Here is an 18,710-nt window from a genome sequence, read left to right as displayed (position 1 = left end):
CAGCAAACAGGAAGTCCCAACATCTTCACAAGCAAACAGGAAGTCCCAACATCTTCACAAGCAAACAGGAAGTCCCAACATGTTCACCAGCAAACAGGAAGTCCCTACATGTTCACAAGCAAACAGGAAGCCCCAACATGTTCACAAGCAAACAGGAAGTCCCAACATCTTCACTAGCAAACAGGAAGTCCCAAAATGTTCACCAGCAAACAGGAAGTCCCAACATGTTCACCAGCAAACAGGAAGTCCCAACATGTTCACCAGCAAACAGGAAGTCCCAACATGTTCACCAGCAAACAGGAAGTCCCAACATGTTCACCAGCAAACAGGAAGTCCCAAAATGTTCACAAGCAAACAGGAAGCCCCAACATGTTCACAAGCAAACAGGAAGTCAGACATTTTGGTTCGAAGTCATATTTTTAGCAGCTCCTCCTCGGTCCTATTGCTACGCCCACTAATCAAAAAAAGCACAGTGTTTAATTTTCCTATATTCAAACATAGTGTTACTGTTCAAACTGTGTGTAAAAAATATTACCTATGCTTGGTAAATAAAATCTTGTTTTTACTGAATGCTTAGGACAACTACGCTACTGCATTTCAATGGTGGCCTTATGGTGCTACTTGGAAACCTCTGCTCAGTCCATGTCAGAAGTATCAAAATATAGCTTCTGTTTTTTCGACGAAGAATATTTGTGAAATATTTCTTCAAACTTATTATGATTAAAATTCCCCAAAAAATAATTCTGGCAAATCTAGAATCAAATTTAAATCTTAATACAAAGTCTTTTGAATTTCTTTTAAAATTTTTGTTCCGGAAAATCTAGAAGAAATAATGATTTGTCTTTGTTAGAAATATAGCTTGGTCCAATTTGTTATATATTCTGGCAAAGTGCAGATTGGATTTTAACCTATTTAAAACATGTCATCAAAATTGTAAAATTAATCTTAATCAGGAAAAATTACTAATGATGTTCCATAAATTTTTATTTTTATTTTTTCAAACAGATTCAAATTAGCTAGTTTTTCTCGACAATTTTTTGGGGTTGAATTTTGAATTTTAAAGAGTCAACATTGAAGATACACTATGTTCCAAAATTTAATTTTAATTTTTTTCGTGTTTTCTCCTCCTTTAAACCGTTGGTATTTCTTTGTTGTGGAAATTTGACACAGAGCGGTCAAGCTAACATGTTTCTAAGTCAACCAGCAAGTTTTTGGATGGCAAAATTGTGATATTGAGTCGACTCTTACTGGAGACATCAGTGGATTATACCTCCTCCTTCTGCAGCTCAAAAAGGCAGCTGTAATCTTGGCTCCTACATTGGCTTCTCTCTAAGACACTGGCGTTCACCGCAGCCACCCGACTTTCAGGTATGACTTTAGAATCTCACTAAAACACTAGTAACACAATAATCAGATAAGGGATTTTCCAGAATTATCCTAGTAAATGTGTCTAATTACATCTGAAACGCTACCACTGCCGCCACCCGGAGCCGTTGCTTTTTTTTTTTTTTTTAGTGCTTCACTCTAACTTTCCTCATCCACAGATCTTTCATCCTCGCTCAAATTAATGGGGAAATCGTCGCTTTCTCGGTCCGAATTGCTGTCGCTGCTGGTGGCCATGATTGTAAACAATGTTCAGATGTGAGGAGCTCCACAACCCGTGTTGTGTTAATAAGTTGACTCTTACTGTAGTTATGAGCGGAGCAGCTGCAGACTATTACCTCCTCCCACCAGAGACACTGGTGGTCACCTCACCCGTGGCCACACCACTCCGACTTTCAGGTACCTTATAATCTCACTAAAACACTAGTAACACAATAGGCAGATAACGTATTTTGCAGAATTATCTTAGTAAATGTGTCTAATAACATCTGAATAGCTCTCACTGCCCTCGCCTTTCTTTTCTTTTTTTTCTAGTCCTTCACTCTAACTTTCCTCATCCATGAATCTTTCATCCTGGTTCAAATTAATGGGGAAATCGTCGCTTTCTCGGTCCGAATCGCTCCCGCTGCTGGTGGCCATGATTGTAAACAATATTCAGATGTGAGGAGCTCCACAACCCGTGTTGTGTTAATAAGTCGACTCTTACCGTAGTTATGAGCGGAGCAGCTGCAGACTATTACCTCCTCCCACCAGAGACACTGGTGGTCACCTCACCCGTGGCCACACAACTCCGACTTTCAGGTACCTTATAATCTCACTAAAACACTAGTAACACAATAGACAGATAAGGTATTTTCCAGAATTATCCTAGTAAATGTGTCTAATAACATCTGAATCGCTCTCACTGCCCTCGCCTTTTTTTTTTCTTTTTTTCCCCCTAATCCTTCACTCTCACTGTCCTCATCCATGAATCTTTCATCCTCGCTCAAATTAATGGGGAAATCGTCGCTTCCTCGGTCCGAATCGCTCTCGCTGCTGGTGGCCATGATTGTAAACAATGTTCAGATGTGAGGAGCTCCACAACCCGTGTTGTGTTAATAAGTCGACTCTTACCGTAGTTATGAGCGGAGCAGCTGCAGACTATTACCTCCTCCCACCAGAGACACTGGTGGTCACCACACCCCTCCGACTTTCAGGTACCATATAATATCACTAAAACACTAGTAACACAATAGGCAGATAAGGTATTTTCCAGAATTATCCTAGTAAATGTGTCTAATAACATCTGAATAGCTCTCACTGCCCTTGCCTTTCTTTTATTTATTTTTTCTAGTCCTTCACTCTAACTTTCCTCATCCACGAATCTTTCATTCTCGCTCAAATTAATGGGGAAATCGTCGCTTTCTCGGTCTGAATCGCTCTCGCTGCTGGTGGCCATGATTGTAAACAATGTTCAGATGTGAGGAGCTCCACAACCCGTGACGTCACGCGCACATCGTCTGCTACTTCCGGTACAGGCAAGGCTTTTTTATTAGCGACCAAAAGTTGCCAACTTTATCGTGGATGTTCTCTACTAAATCCTTTCGGCAAAAATATGGCAATATCGCGAAATGATGAAGTATGACACATAGAATGGACCTGCTATCCCCGTTTGAATAAGAACATCTCATTTCAGTAAACTTTTAAGTAATATCAGAAAGTCGTCACTTAGAAAAGGGATCGGGTGTCAATTTTCTGTGCATTTTGACCATCTTCATGTCCCCGTGCTGACTGACTAGCAGCCAGCATGGCAGCATTGCTGACGAGGCGGACTGCAGAAAGAAAAACTGGACGGATTCTGTTTTGAGGTTTTTGGGGGCTGGAGGCTCCTTGGCACTCATTGTTATTGGTGTTGTGATGCTGGCAGGAATGCACAAGAAGTCTGCTAAAGGGGGCAAAACTTTTTAAAGCAGCTAACTTCACTTCCTCAGTGTGTGTGTGCAGCACTTTTTAGTACATCAAAAAAGGGACAAGCGGTAGGAAATGGATGGCTTGGTGGATTAAAAAAGATGATTTTCATGACATCATGAAGGAAAAATTGCTATGCTAATGCTGCTAACATAGCATGATGTTAACATGAAATGTTAGTATGAAGCTCATATAGTTGTGCTAATGTTGCTAACCTAACAGGATGTTAAATTGTAATGTTAGCAGGTAGCTAAGATAGCTATCCTAATGCTGCTAACATAGCATGATGTTAAAATGTAATGTTAGTATGAAGCTAAGATAGTTATGCTAATGTTGCTAACCTAGCGGAATGTAAAATTTTAGCATGTAGCTAAGATAGTTATGCTAATGCTGCTAACATAGCATGATGTTAGCATGTAATGTTAGTATGAAGCTCATATAGTTGTGCTAATGTTGCTAACCAAGCAGGATGTTAAAATGTAATGTTGGCATGTCGCTAAGATAGCTATGCTAATGCTGCTAACATAGCATGATGTTAACATGAAATGGTAGTATGAAACTCATATAGTTGTGCTAATGTTGCTAACCTAGCGGAATGTTAAAATGTAATGTTAGCAGGTAGCTAAGATAGCTATGCTATGATGTTAAAATGAAATTTTAGTATGGACCTCATATAGTTATGCTAATGTTGCTAACTTAGCGGAATGTTAAAATGTAATGTTAGCTTGTAGCTAAGAGAGCTCTGCTAATGCTGCTAACATAGCATGATGTTAAAATGCAATGTTAGTATGAAGCTCATATAGTTATGCTAATGTTGCTAACGTAGTGGGATGTTAAAATGTAATGTTAGCAGGTAGCTAAGATAGCTATGCTAATGCTGCTAACATAGCATGATGTTAAAATGTAATGTTAGTATGAAGCTCATATAGTTATGCTAATGTTGCTAACCAAGCATGATGTTAAAATGTAATGTTAGCATGTCACTAAGATAGCTATGCTATGATGTTAAAATGAAATTTTAGTATGGACCTCATATAGTTATGCTAATGTTGCTAACCTAGCGGAATGTTAAAATGTAATGTTAGCTTGTAGCTAAGAGAGCTCTGCTAATGCTGCTAACATAGCATGATGTTATGCTAATGTTGCTAACGTAGCGGGATGTTAAAATGTAATGTTAGCAGGTAGCTAAGTTAGCTATGCTAATGCTGCTAACATAGCATGATGTTAAAATGTAATGTTAGTATGAAGCTCATATAGTTGTGCTAATGTTGCTAACCAAGCAGGATGTTAAAATGTAATGTTAGCATGTTGCTAAGATAGCTATGCTAATGCTGCTAACATAGCATGATGTTAAAATGTAATGTTAGCATGTCACTAAGATAGCTATGCTATGATGTTAAAACGAAATTTTAGTATGGACCTCATATAGTTATGCTAATGTTGCTAACCTAGCGGAATGTTAAAATGTAATGTTAGCTTGTAGCTAAGAGAGCTCTGCTAATGCTGCTAACATAGCATGATGTTAAAATGTAATGTTAGTATGAAGCTCATATAGTTATGCTAATGTTGCTAACGTAGCAGAATGTTAAAATATAATGTTAGCAGGTAGCTAAGATAGCTATGATAATGCTGCTAACATAGCATGATGTTAACATGTAATGTTAGTATGAAGCTGGAATGATTATAACAATTTTAAATTGTTGATTGTTTTTTTTTTATTATTATTTCAGGCATAATATTAATTTCAATGGCCATTCGCTTATTTTATGATTTTTTTTCCCGATGTGTATAAACATCTCATTAAAAAATTAATTAGTGAAAACAATAACATGTTCATGTTTTTGTGTTATTTTATTTTACAACAATGTATGTATTTCTCATTAAATGGTTTATTAAAATATGGATTAATTTTAAATAAAAAACGTATTTTATGAATGAAAATAATAATAATCTTTAAAAAATATTTGTATATTTTTAGTGATTTTTTTGGCTTATTAATGCATGACATTTTTTCCTCAAATCAATTTTTTTTTAGCTATTTATGACTTTTGTGCTATTTTATTTTACAAGGTATGTGTTTGTCATTAAATGGGGCGTTAAAATACGAATTTATTTTGAATGAAAACCTTTTTTTTAATGGATTAAAGTAATAATAATCTTTTAAAAAATATATTTATATTTTTAGTAATACTTTGGCTTTTTATTTCATGACATTTTTTTCCTCGATTTTTTTTTAGCTTTTTATGACTCGCAGGGAAAAAATAAATGTGAGCAGAGAAATCTAATTTTTAAACTATTAAAGTGAAATATTACCTTAAATAGTTAATATAATTATTTATTTTTACGCATAATATATTATTTTAATGACCGCTTTATATATTTAATGTCATTTTTCGCACATTTTGTGATTTTCTAAAAATGTAATATTTAGTTAATTATTGATATTTGTGTTGATTTGGTGGAAGCCTGCTTAAGAATCACCTTTTTTAAACTGTTTAATGCTTTTTATGTTGCTTGACTCCTGTTTTAATTTTTTCTCATTTTTGAGTGTCTTGATATATGTTTATATTATTGTTATATTTAAATATGTTTTTTTAATACTACTTAATTGATACATGTTTAATCATATACATTGATTTTTAATATATTTGTATTATTATTAATATTTGTCTTGGCCTTATAGACTGTTAGGTAAGAGAACATTAAAATCTGTCAATCAAAGATGTGGGGGGCGGGATCAGTGATCTGATTGGTTGACCTGCATGTCAGCCCAACTGCAACTATGGGGAGCTTTGAAATAGCGCCACCTGCTGCTCTCAGCAACAGGGGAGCGTGGAAGTGATCAATAATGAATAAAAGATAATTGGCAGTGGACGTACATAATAGATAAGAGCACCGCTGGACTTTAAAATCCTTCTTTTTCTGAAGATCACCACGCTCGTCAACCACAAGGACCGGCCTAAAAAGTCGGAGCGCACCCTAGTGGCCGTCCACCGCGTGGGCCAGGCGGTCAACGCGGCCGTCGGGCGCTTCGTGGCCGTCGGGGAAGCCATCGCCGCCGAGAACCACGAGCTGAAAGATGAGATGGGACACGCCTGCTTCGAAGCCCGCAGAGCCGGTAGGAAATGTTCAAATCAATTCAGTGTCATGATTTTTACTTGGTCATCAGTTCATGTAAACAGTCTGGCTGTGCCCCAGACCGTCCTTTTAAGCTGGTACTGGCTGTGCCCCAGACCGTCCTTTTAAACTGGTACTGGCTGTGCCCCAGACCGTCCTTTTATACTGGTACTGGCTGTGTCCCAGACCGTCCTTTTAAGCTGGTACTGGCTGTGCCCCAGACCGTCCTTTTAGGGTGGTACTGGGTGTGCCCCAGACCGTCCTTTTAAGCTGGTACTGGGTGTGCCCCAGACCGTCCTTTTAAACTGGTACTGGCTGTGCCCCAGACCGTCCATTTAAGCTGGTACTGGCTGTGCCCCAGACCGTCCTTTTAGGGTGGTACTGGGTGTGCCCCAGACCGTCCTTTTAGGGTGGTACTGGGGGTGCCCCAGACCGTCCTTTTAAGATGGTATTGGCTGTGCCCCAGACCGTCCATTTAAGCTGGTACTGGCTGTGCCCCAGACCGTCCTTTTAAGCTGGTACTGGTTGTGCCCCAGACCGTCCTTTTAAGCTGGTACTGGCTGTGCCCCAGACCGTCCTTTTAGGGTGGTACTGGGTGTGCCCCAGACCGTCCTTTTAAGCTGGTACTGGGTGTGCCCCAGACCGTCCTTTTAAGCTGGTACTGGCTGTGCCCCAGACCGTCCTTTTAGGGTGGTACTGGCTGTGTCCCAGACCGTCCTTTTAAGATGGTACTGGCTGTGCCCCAGACCGTCCTTTTAAGATGGTATTGGCTGTGCCCCAGACCGTCCATTTAAGCTGGCACTGGCTGTGCCCCAGACCGTCCTTTTAAACTGGTACTGGCTGTGCCCCAGACCGTCCTTTTAAGATGGTACTGGCTGTTCCCCAGACCGTCCTTTTAAGCTGGTACTGGCTGTGCCCCAGACCGTCCTTTTAAGCTGGTACTGGTTGTGCCCCAGACCGTCCTTTTAAACTGGTACTGGGTGTGCCCCAGACCGTCCTTTTAAGATGGTATTGGCTGTGCCCCAGACCGTCCATTTAAGCTGGTACTGGCTGTGCCCCAGACCGTCCTTTTAAGCTGGTACCGGGTGTCTGATTCCGTGACTTTTAGGCGCCACTGTACAAATAGAGCCATAGAGCTTACCTAAAACAGCAGCACGTTTACATAACAATGCTAACACTTAGCATGTGTGCCAACGATAGCATAACAGTCAGCATGTGTCCAATACCAAGTTATATGACCATAAGGCTGCAGAAATAGAAAAAAAACAAAGTGTAAAATTCGATGAAAAAGTTAGCACGCTTAAGTTAGCTTGTTAGCATGCTATCGTTTGCATGCTAGCAGATGACAAGTGCCACATACCCAATTATATGACTCTGGGGTGAACGGTTGCAAAACCAGCTCACAAAGTTAGCAAGCTTTTAAGCTGGTACCAAGGGTCAACTAAGGCTGCGGAAATAGAGAAAAACAAGGTGTAAAATTCGATGAAAAAGTCAGCACGCTTAAGTTAGCTTGCTAGCATGCTATTGTTTGCATGCTAACAGAGGACAAGTGCCACATACCCAATTATATGACTCTGGGGTGAACGGTTGCAAAACCAGCTCACAAAGTTAGCAAGCTAATGTTAGCATGTTAGCAACCTTTTAAGCTGGTAACGAGTGTCCCCTAAGGCTGAGGAAATAGAAAAAAAACAAAGTGTAAAATTCGATGAAAACGTTGGCACGTTTAAGTTAGCTTGCTAGAATGCTATCGAATGTATTAAACACAAAACCTTCTATTTTATTTAGTCTTACGTATTTTTTTAATATAAAAATACACAACGGACGTTATTAATGTGTCATGTTTATTTTATGTTGATATTTTCGGTCCGACAAAAGAAGGGCATAGCGTGAAGAAAAAATAAAAATAAAATGAGTAAGGAAAACAATTCAAAAGAAGGAACATCAATCCTCGACAAGACCTCTGGAGTTTCTGTTCCTTCATATATTTGCCACTTCTTTTTGAACAGTTCACACTTGAAAAAGAGACGTTTACGCTTGTAAATTTCAAGATATGTTTAAAAGTCTTTCATGCAAAAAAGCGCTGACTTTTAAAAGCCACTGCTTGCTAGAAGAAGCTAGCTTCCTAATTATGTTTAGGTTTGATTCCTAGAGTCCCCTAGTTAATATGTACTGTTTCACAACATTGTGTTGCATTGGTTGCAGAGTTGTGTAACATGTTTTTGCCATGGTAAGTTTGAGATATGTACTTAAAGGCCTACTGAAAACCACTACTACCGACCCTGCAGTCTGATAGTTTATACATCAATGATGAAATATTAACATTGCAATCTTTTCCAATTTGTTCAATGAATAATGGAGACGTCAAAGAAGAAAGATGTAGGTGGGAAGCGGTGTATTGCGGCCGCCTTTAGCAACACAAACACAGCCGGTGTTTCCTTGTTTACATTCCCTAAAGATGACGGTGAAGCTTTACTATGGAACAGAGCGGTCAAGCAAACAAGGTTCCCGACCACATGTCAACCGGCAGGTTTCGGTGAGAAAATGGTGGCAATAAGTCGGCTCTTACCGTAGACATGAGCGGAGAGTTTGCGTCGTTCTTCCTGCAGCTGCAGTTTCTCTTGCCTCCTCCCACCGTGGGGGGGGATCTCAGTCCAGCTGCCTTGCCTCGTCGAGAAACGTGGCTTCCCTCGAGACACTGGCGGTCACCACACCCGTGGCCACACCCCTCCGGCTTTCAGGTACGACAGTATAATCTCACTAAAACACTAGTAACACAATAAGCAGATAAGGGATTTTCCAGAATGATCCTAGTGTAACAAACAGTTTAGGGTGTCCCAGGTTAACAGAGAGTATGAGGAGGAGGAGGAGTTGCTGTGGGGGTGTGACGTAGGGTGTGTGGTTGTGGAGAGAGAGGTGTAAAGGAGTTCACATTAAAGAATTGGTGGCTACCGGACCTGCCCTAATGTCTCCCGTTTATTATTTTATTATATAAGTACACTGTATAGGCGAACCCAGGACACTCGGCTACACTAGTAAATGTGTCTAATAACATCTAGTCCTTCACTCTCACTTTCCTCATCCCCAAATATTTCATCCTGGCTCAAATTAACGGGGAAATCGTCGCTTTCTCGGTCCGAATCGCTCTAGCTGCTGGTGGCCATGATTGTAAACAATGTTCAGATGTGAGGAGCCCCACAACCCGTGACGTCACGCGCACATCGTCTGCTACTTCCGGCACAGGCAAGGCTTTTTTATTATTATTAACTTTATTGTGTATTTGCCACTTCTTCAATCAATCAATCAATCAATGTTTATTTATATAGCCCCAAATCACAAATGTCTCAAAGGACTGCACAAATCATTACGACTACAACATCCTCGGAAGAACCCACAAAAGGGCAAGGAAAACTCACACCCAGTGGGCAGGGAGAATTCACATTCAGTGGGACGCCAGCGACAATGCTGACTATGAGAAACCTTGGAGAGGACCTCAGATGTGGGCAACCCCCCCCCTCTAGGGGACCGAAAGCAATGGATGTCGAGCGGGTCTAACATGATACTGTGAAAGTTCAATCCATAGTGGCTCCAAGACAGCAGTGAGAGTCCCGTCCACAGGAAACCATCTCAAGCGGATCAGCAGCGTAGAGATGTCCCCAACCGATACAGGCGAGCGGTCCATCCTGGGTCCCGACGAGCGGTCCATCCTGGGTCTCGACTCTGGACAGTCAGTACTTCATCCATGGTCATCGGACCGGACCCCCTCCACAAGGGAGGGGGGGACATAGGAGAAAGAAAAGAAGCGGCAGATCAACTGGTCTAAAAAGGAGGTCTATTTAAAGGCTAGAGTATACAGATAAGTTTTAAGATGAGACTTAAATGCTTCTACTGAGGTAGCATCTCGAACTGTTACCGGGAGGGCATTCCAGAGTACTGGAGCCCGAAATGAAAACGCTCTATAGCCCGCAGACTTTTTTTGGGCTTTGGGAATCACTAACAAGCCGGAGTCCTTTGAACGCAGATTTCTTGCCGGGACATATGGTACAATACAATCGGCAAGATAGGCTGGAGCTAGACCGTGTAGTATTTTATACGTAAGTAGTAAAACCTTAAAGTCACATCTTAAGTGCACAGGAAGCCAGTGCAGGTGAGCCAGTACAGGCGTAATATGATCAAACTTTCTTGTTCTTGTCAAAAGTCTAGCAGCCGCATTTTGTACCAACTGTAATCTTTTAATGCTAGACATTGGGAGACCCGAAAATAATACGTTACAGTAATCGAGACGAGACGTAACAAACGCATGGATAATGATCTCGGCGTCTTTAGTGGACAAAATGGAGCGAATTTTAGCGATATTACGGAGATGAAAGAAGGCCGTTTTAGTAACGCTTTTAATGTGTGACTCAAAGGAGAGAGTTGGGTCGAAGATAATACCCAGATTTTTTACAGAGTCACCTTGTTTTATTATTTGGTTGTCAAATGTTAGAGTTGTATTATTAAATAGAGTTCGGTGTCTAGCAGGACCGATAATCAGCATTTCCGTTTTTTTGGCATTAAGTTGCAAAAAGTTAGCGGACATCCATTGTTTAATTTCATTAAGACACGCTTCCAACTGACTACAGTCCGGCGTGTTGGTCAGCTTTAGGGGCATGTAAAGAAATAGAATCACTATGTTCAAACTCATAATTACTTCTTGTAATTTGGAGATATGTACTTAACTCTGGACAGTGTCCAATCGGACCCACATGGACCCACCAGGGTCAGAGTCCGAGACCTTGTAAGGGTCAGTGGAGACCGCCCTAAAGGAACCCTCGCTTGTTGTCCTCGACTTATCGCGTTGCCTTCAGGTACGCTCCGAGCGAGAACAGGCCGTCGAAGTGGTCTTCCTGGCAGACGTGGACAGGTGGTCCTCAGACATGCCCGCTCGGATCCTCAGCTGCTCCCGTGACGAGTGGCGTCTCGTTAAGGCGGCGCTGGTGGGCCCGCCTTTTTGATGTCATTAAGGAACGCCGCCTGCTTGATTAAAGTCAAAGTATCGGACGGACGTGTGGTCTTGGACTCTCTCTGAGAGACTTTACCTCCGTCCTCCTCCACCGCCGGGTATTAACCACTTCGCCCCCTTCCTGAATAAAGCCGTGATGGCGCCGCGCCGTCTCAACCGTGTGGCGTGCAGCGTGCTATTGTTTCCCCGTCTAATCCCGAGAACCCTCATCGCCACCCTGGCCGGGCCCGGGGACATTTCTACTTTGGCACACACAACAACATTAAGCACGTGGACAAAAGTGTTGGGACAATGCCAGGAAGGGACGAGCGACACACACGTTTTCCTTCTCGTGTCAATTAGTGGCGCCCCCTGGAGGTTGTGCTAAAAATGATGATTGAGACATTCTAGCGCACCTGTGATACATTTTTAATACCTGTTAGTATACATGTACCACATATATAAGACATTTTAGTATACATGTACCACATATATAAGACATGTTAGTAGACATGTAGTATCAATCAATCAATGTTTACTTATATAGCCCTAAATCACTAGTGTCTCAAAGGGCTGCACAAACCACTACGACATCCTCGGTAGGCCCACATAAGGGCAAGGAAAACTCACACCCAGTGGGACGTCGGTGACAATGATGACCATGAGAACCTTGGAGAGGAGGAAAGCAATGGATGTCGAGCGGGTCCAACATGATACTGTGAAAGTTCAATCCATAATGGATCCAACACAGTCGCGAGAGTCCAGTCCAAAGCGGATCCAACACAGCAGCGAGAGTCCCGTTCACAGCGGAGCCAGCAGGAAACCATCCCAAGCGGAGGCGGATCAGCAGCGCAGAGATGTCCCCAGCCGATACACAGGCAAGCAGTACATGGCCACCGGATCGGACCGGACCCCCTCCACAAGGGAGAGTGGGACATAGAAGAAAAAGAAAAGAAACGGCAGATCAACTAAGACCTGCTAGCTTACAAACCCCGTTTCCATATTAGTTGGGAAATTGTGTTCGATGTAAATATAAACGGAATACAATGATTTGCAAATCCTTTTCAACCCATATTCAGTTGAATATGCTACAAAGACAACATATTTGATGTTCAAACTCATAAACTTTATTTTTTTTGGGCCAATAATCATTAACTTAGAATTTCATGGCTGCAACACGTGCCAAAGTAGTTGGGAAAGGGCATGTTCACCACTATATTACATCACCTTTTCTTTTAACAACACTCAGTAAACGTTTGGGAACTGAGGAAACTAATTGTTGAAGCTTTGCAAGTGGAATTATTTCCCATTCTTGTTTTTTGTAGAGCTTCAGTCGTTCAACAGTCCGGGGTCTCCGCTGTCGTATTTTGCGCTTCATAATGCGCCACACATTTTCCATGGGAGACAGGTCTGGACTGCAGGCGGGCAAGGAAAGTACCTGCACTCTTTTACTACGAAGCCACGCTGTTGTAACACTTGTCTTGCTGAAATAAACAGGGGCGTCCATGATAACGTTGTTTGAATGACAACATATGTTGCCCCAAAACCTGTATGGACCATTCAGCATTAATGGTGCCTTCACAGATGTGTAAGTTTGCCATGCCTTGGCCACTAATACACCCCCATACCATCACAGATGCTGGCTTTTCAACTTTGCGCCTGTAACAATCCGGATGGGTTTTTTCCTCTTTGGTCCGGAGGACACCACGTCCACAGTTTCCAAATATAATTGGAAATGTGGACTTGTCAGACCACAGGACACTTTTCCACTTTCCATCAGTCCATCTTAGCTCAGGCTCAACAAAGCTGGCGGCGTTTCTGGGTGCTGTTGATAAATGGGTTTGGCTTTGCATAGTAGAGTTTTAACTTGCACTTACAGATGTAGCGACCAACTGTATGTAGTGACAGTGGTTTTCTGAAGTGTTCCTGAGCCCATGTGGCGATATCCTTTACACACTGATGTCGGTTTTTGATGCGGTACCGCCTGAGGGATCGAAGGTCCGTAATATCATTGCTTACGTGCAGGGATTTCTCCAGATTATCTGAACCTTTTTGATGATTTTACGGACCATAGATGGTAAAATCCCTAAATTCCTTGCAATAGCGCGTTGAGAAATGTTGTTCTAAAACTGTTCGACAATTTGCTTACAAATTGGTGACCCTCACCCCATCCTTGTTTGTGAATGACTTAGCATTTCATGGAAGCTGCTTTTATACCCAATCATGGCACCCACCTGTTCCCAATTAATATGTTCCAAATAAGTGTTTGATGAGCATTCCTCGACTTTATCAGTATTTATTGCCACCTTTCCCAACTTCTTTGTCACGTGCTGCTGGCATCAAATTCTAAAGTTAATGATTATTTGCAAAAAAAAACCAAAACATGGTTATGAGTTTGAACATCAAATATGTTGTCTTTGTAGCATATTCAACTGTATATGGCTTGAAAAGGATTTGCAAATCATTGTATTCTGTTTATATTTACATCGAACACAATTTCCCAACTCATATCGAAACAGGGTTTGTAAATATATATATATATATAAGACCTGCTAGCTTAGAAGTATTACATAAATAAGATAAGAACTGCAATATCAATTGAAAGTACTCCTAAGACAGATGATGAAAGACTTCTAGACTTGTAGTTGCTTGATGGCAGCCATGTTTTTGGGGGGCAACACACATGCTTGTCATTTCAGCTCAACATGGAGGTACAGTCTGTCTTTATGATGGAGCGCACTGAGCGGTGGGAGAAATTACAAGTCAGTCAGAGTCTGGTGCAGGGGTGCCCATTACGTCGACCGCGGGGGGTGTGTCAGTCGATCTCCAGCCAGGCTTTTAAAAAAAATAGACCTAAAAATTAGTGATCATCAATCTTCACCAAGACGTCACTTAAATGACATTCACGGTACAGGAGGGTCTTGTGAGATGACGCTGGCTGCTGCCAGTTCATTATTATGAAAATATGACCGAGAGGAAGGCGAGAAACACTTTTTATTTCAACAGACTCTGGCGCCGTAGCTTCCGTCAAAACTCTAAAGGCCGACTGCACATTTCCTATCTTCACAATAAAAGCCCTGCCTCATGCTGCCTGCGCTAACTAAATACAGAGTCTCGGAAAACTGGCGCGCACAAGCGATCCCTCAGAAAGCTGGCGTGCACATCACTTGTGCACGCCAGCTTTCCGAGACTCTTATTTTGTTAGCGCAGGCAGCATGAAGCAGGGCTTTTATTGTGAAGATAGGAAATGTGCAGTCAGACTTTAGAGTTTTGACGGAAGGGACGGCGCGAAAGTCTGTTGAAATAAAAAGTGTTTCTCGCCTTCCTCTCTGTCATTTTTTCATAATAATGAACTGGCAGCAGCCAGCGTCATCTCACAAGACCCTCGGGTGCCGTGAATGTCAATCAAGCAAGCTACGGAATTTGCCGCCAATGTTTTTCTAGTAAAGTGTATGGAAGCTGGATGAATTAGATGCCAAAAACCAACCACTTTCATGTGGTATTGTACAGAAAGGACAACTTTTTTTCTCCTCTATTTGAAAATGTGGGCGTTTTCATCATTACTGTCTGATTCCAATCAATGCAAGTCATCAGAATCAGGTAATACACCAACTTATATTCTTGTCTTTGTGAAAGAAAGACATCTATATGTGTTACACATGCTTGTATTATCATTAAACACATTTAACTTGTTTACAAAAATGTCTCTTTCATAAATAAATAAATATAAATGATATATATAAATGAGGTATATCCCCCTCGAGTTGGTCAATTGAAAAGTAGCTCGCCTGCAGAAAAAGTGTGGGCACCCCTGGTCTAGTGTTTATTCTCCCAACCCGTGTGCACGCAGGGGACGCCATCGCCCAGCTGACGGAGGTGGGGCCGGTGACGGTGTTCAGCGACCGCGCGGGCATGGTGAAGGCCGCCCGCCTGCTGCTGTCCTCCGTCACCAAAGTCCTGGTGCTGGCCGACCGCATCGTCATCAAGCAGATCGTCACCTCGCGCAACAAGGTGTGACGCACTAAACATTCTCTGCACTGATTCTTTAGTTGACTTTTTTTCAAACATTCCAAGCTGCATTTCCTCATAACATTATAATAACGCATGTATAAAAGAATATTAATTGAAATATTCAATCTGTTAGGTTATTTTGTAATCATTACATTACATTGGATAGCTATACAAAAATATTATTTTGGTCCTGTATTGCTTATTTTATCTGCGCTTATCTAACACATTACAATCACATGGGACCGTTTTGCATTGGATATATATATGTATATATATGTATATATATATATATATATATATATATATATATATATATATACACATACATACATATATACATATGTATATATATATAGATAGATATATATTTATCTGTATATATATATATGTATATATATATATATATATACATATATATATACATATATATACACATATATATATATTATATACATATATACATGTATATATACATATATGTGTATGTATATATATATGTGTATATGTATGTATATATATGCATATGTATGTATATATATGTATATATATATGTATATGTAAGTATATATGTATGTATGTATATGTATGTATATATATGTATATGTATGTATGTATATATATATGTATGCATGTATCTATGTATGTATGTGCGTGTATGTATGTATATATGTATGTATGTATGTATGTATATATACATGTATATGTCTATATGTATGTATGTATATGTATGTATGTATATATACATGTATATGTCTATATGTATGTATGTATGTATGTATGTATATATACATGTATATGTATGTGTATGTATATATGTATGTATGTATGTATATATGTATGTATGTATGTGTATATATATGTATGTTTGAATGAATGTATATATATGTATGTCTATATATCTATGTATATATATATACATACATTTATGTATGTATATATGTGTTCATATGTGTGTATATACAGTGGGGCAAAAAAGTATTTAGTCAGCCAGCGATTGTGCAAGTTTTCCCACTTAAAATGATGACAGAGGTCTGTAATTTTCATCATAGGTACACTTCAACTGTGAGAGACAGAATGTGAAATCCAGGAATTCACATTGTAGGAATTTTAAAGAATTTATTTGTAAATTATGGTGGAAAATAAGTATTTGGTCAACCATTCAAAGCTCTCACTGATGGAAGGAGGTTTTCATTCTTTCCTTAACACGGATCAATCGTCCTGTCCCCTTAGCAGAAAAACAGCCCCAAAGCATGATGTTTTCACCCCCATGCTTCACAGTAGGTATGGTGATCTTGGGATGCAACTCAGTATTCTTCTTCCTCCAAACACCACGAGTTGAGTTTATACCAAAAAGTTCTATTTTGATTTCATCTGACCACATGACATTCTCCAAATCCTCTGCTGTATCATCCATGTATCCATTTTGGTATAAACCCAAATATATACTTATATATACATGTGTATGTTTATATAAGTATATATGTATATATATCTGTAGATATATACATACATACGCATGTATACATATGTTTATATGTATATATAATATATATGTATATATTTATGTGTGTGTGTGTGTGTGTGCGTGTGTGTGTGTGTGTGTGTGTACGTTAATATTCTCGCCTCGTGAAGTGAAATCCTCATTTTAATGATGCATTTGTTTGAATATAGAATGTATAGTTGTAGGTTGCTGGAGAAACAAAAATGGATGTTGTCAAGAATATTTATTTATCTAATTAAAAAGTGACCTGCAGCTTTTTATCCGCGACAAAGATGTGCCGGCTGTGAAGAAGACAGACGGTGCGATGAGGACGCAGATTAATCACGACTGGGAAGCTCGCTTTTCTTCGTCTGTCTGTCCTCCATTAGCAGCAAACACAATTACATCCGACCTCTCTGTGTCGTGTCGTGTTGTGTTGTGTAGTGTTGTCGTGTTGTGTGTGTGTGTGCGCGCAAAAGCTGCTGTGTTAGCCAGCGCTCTCTGACTGTGCAGCTTTGTGACAAAAAACAACAACACAGCACCTAAGAGATGCTTCATTTGCAGCTTTTATTTTTGGACAACATCCTGGCTCAAGTCCCTTTAGGTCACCACACAGGAGAAGTGTGTCATATATTCAACATTGTTCTCAAACTAAAGTGCAATAAGTGTTTGACAACTCCTTACAAGTTAAAGTTCATATTTAAATAATGATTTGGGATGCATGAGAAACTGGAAAGCAAAACATAGCTCTCTCTTTGATCAAGTAAGGACCCTGGCGTCAAATTAAATGGATTTAGTTATGCATTTAGATGAATATTAAATATTATAATATTATATTTATTTAATTTACTGCTTTTATTAAAAACATTAATGATAATATATTACATCTATTTTCTTTAATTCATCATTATTAGTTTTATTTTCTAAATAAAATAAAATTTAGCATTATACTGTCTATAATACTAAATTAAATACATTATTTTTTCAAATGAACATATTTATTTAATGTGCGATGAGGTGGCGACTTGTCCAGGGTGTACACCGCCTTCCGCCCAATTTTAGCTGAGATAGGCGCCAGCGCCCCCCACGACCCCAAAAGGGAATAAGCGGTAGAAAATAGATATTTATTTAATTAATTATTATAAATATGAAATATTAATTTCAATATATGTGAAAACATAATGAATATTTAGTTATATTTATTTAAAAAAATAATTTTAATATACAGCAAATAAATATATTTATATAATTTACATTAATAATATTAATACATTAAATATATTTTGTTTGATTTATCATTATTAGTTATTATTTTGTAAATAAAAATATTTGTTAATTATATTTTTCATAATGCTAAATTAAATATATTATTTATTTAAGCTAAATGAAAAAAATATTTGATTAATTCATTATTATAATGATTAAATATTAATTTGAATAATAATGAACAAATAATTAATATTTAGTTATATTTATGAAAAAAATATGATACATCAAATGAAGGTATTAATTTAATTTACATTATTAATAATAAAATAAATCAATTTTCTTTAATTTATCATTATACATTTTTTTTCTAAATAAAAATATTTATGTTATTTGTTTTATTTTTTTTAAATACTAATTTAAATATATTACATATTTAAACTAAAAGAAATAAATACATTTAATTAATTCATTATTAGAATGATTAAATATGTATTATTGTATTTCTGAAACATATATTTCATATTTAGTTCTGTTCATGAAAAAATAATTCTAATATAATACATCAAATGAATATTATATGTATAT

General features: G+C 39.1%; 1 protein-coding gene across 5 annotated transcripts in view; it reads left to right on the top strand.

Moving 5' to 3' along the window:
• ctnnal1 (catenin (cadherin-associated protein), alpha-like 1) overlaps positions 1–18,710 on the top strand; it is a 105,010-nt gene that overhangs the window by 57,603 nt on the left and 28,697 nt on the right. For 4 of the 5 annotated variants that reach the window (XR_009806395.1, XR_009806394.1, XM_061896990.1 and 1 more), the window contains exons 2-3: positions 6,259–6,448; positions 15,276–15,436. Coding sequence is in view for 3 of the 5 variants with exons in the window: in XM_061896990.1 (XP_061752974.1) it covers positions 6,259–6,448; positions 15,276–15,436 (351 nt within the window). In the remaining 2 variants the exon portion in view is untranslated. The remainder of the gene's footprint in view (positions 1–6,258; positions 6,449–15,275; positions 15,437–18,710) is intronic. The other variant, XM_061896991.1, reaches the window with a different exon arrangement.

The sequence above is a fragment of the Nerophis ophidion genome, linkage group LG04 (genome assembly GCF_033978795.1).
Source record: "Nerophis ophidion isolate RoL-2023_Sa linkage group LG04, RoL_Noph_v1.0, whole genome shotgun sequence".
NCBI classification, from domain to species: domain Eukaryota; kingdom Metazoa; phylum Chordata; class Actinopteri; order Syngnathiformes; family Syngnathidae; genus Nerophis; species Nerophis ophidion.
Note: the sequence above shows the minus strand (reverse complement) of the source record. Positions and strands in the feature narration are given on the sequence as shown.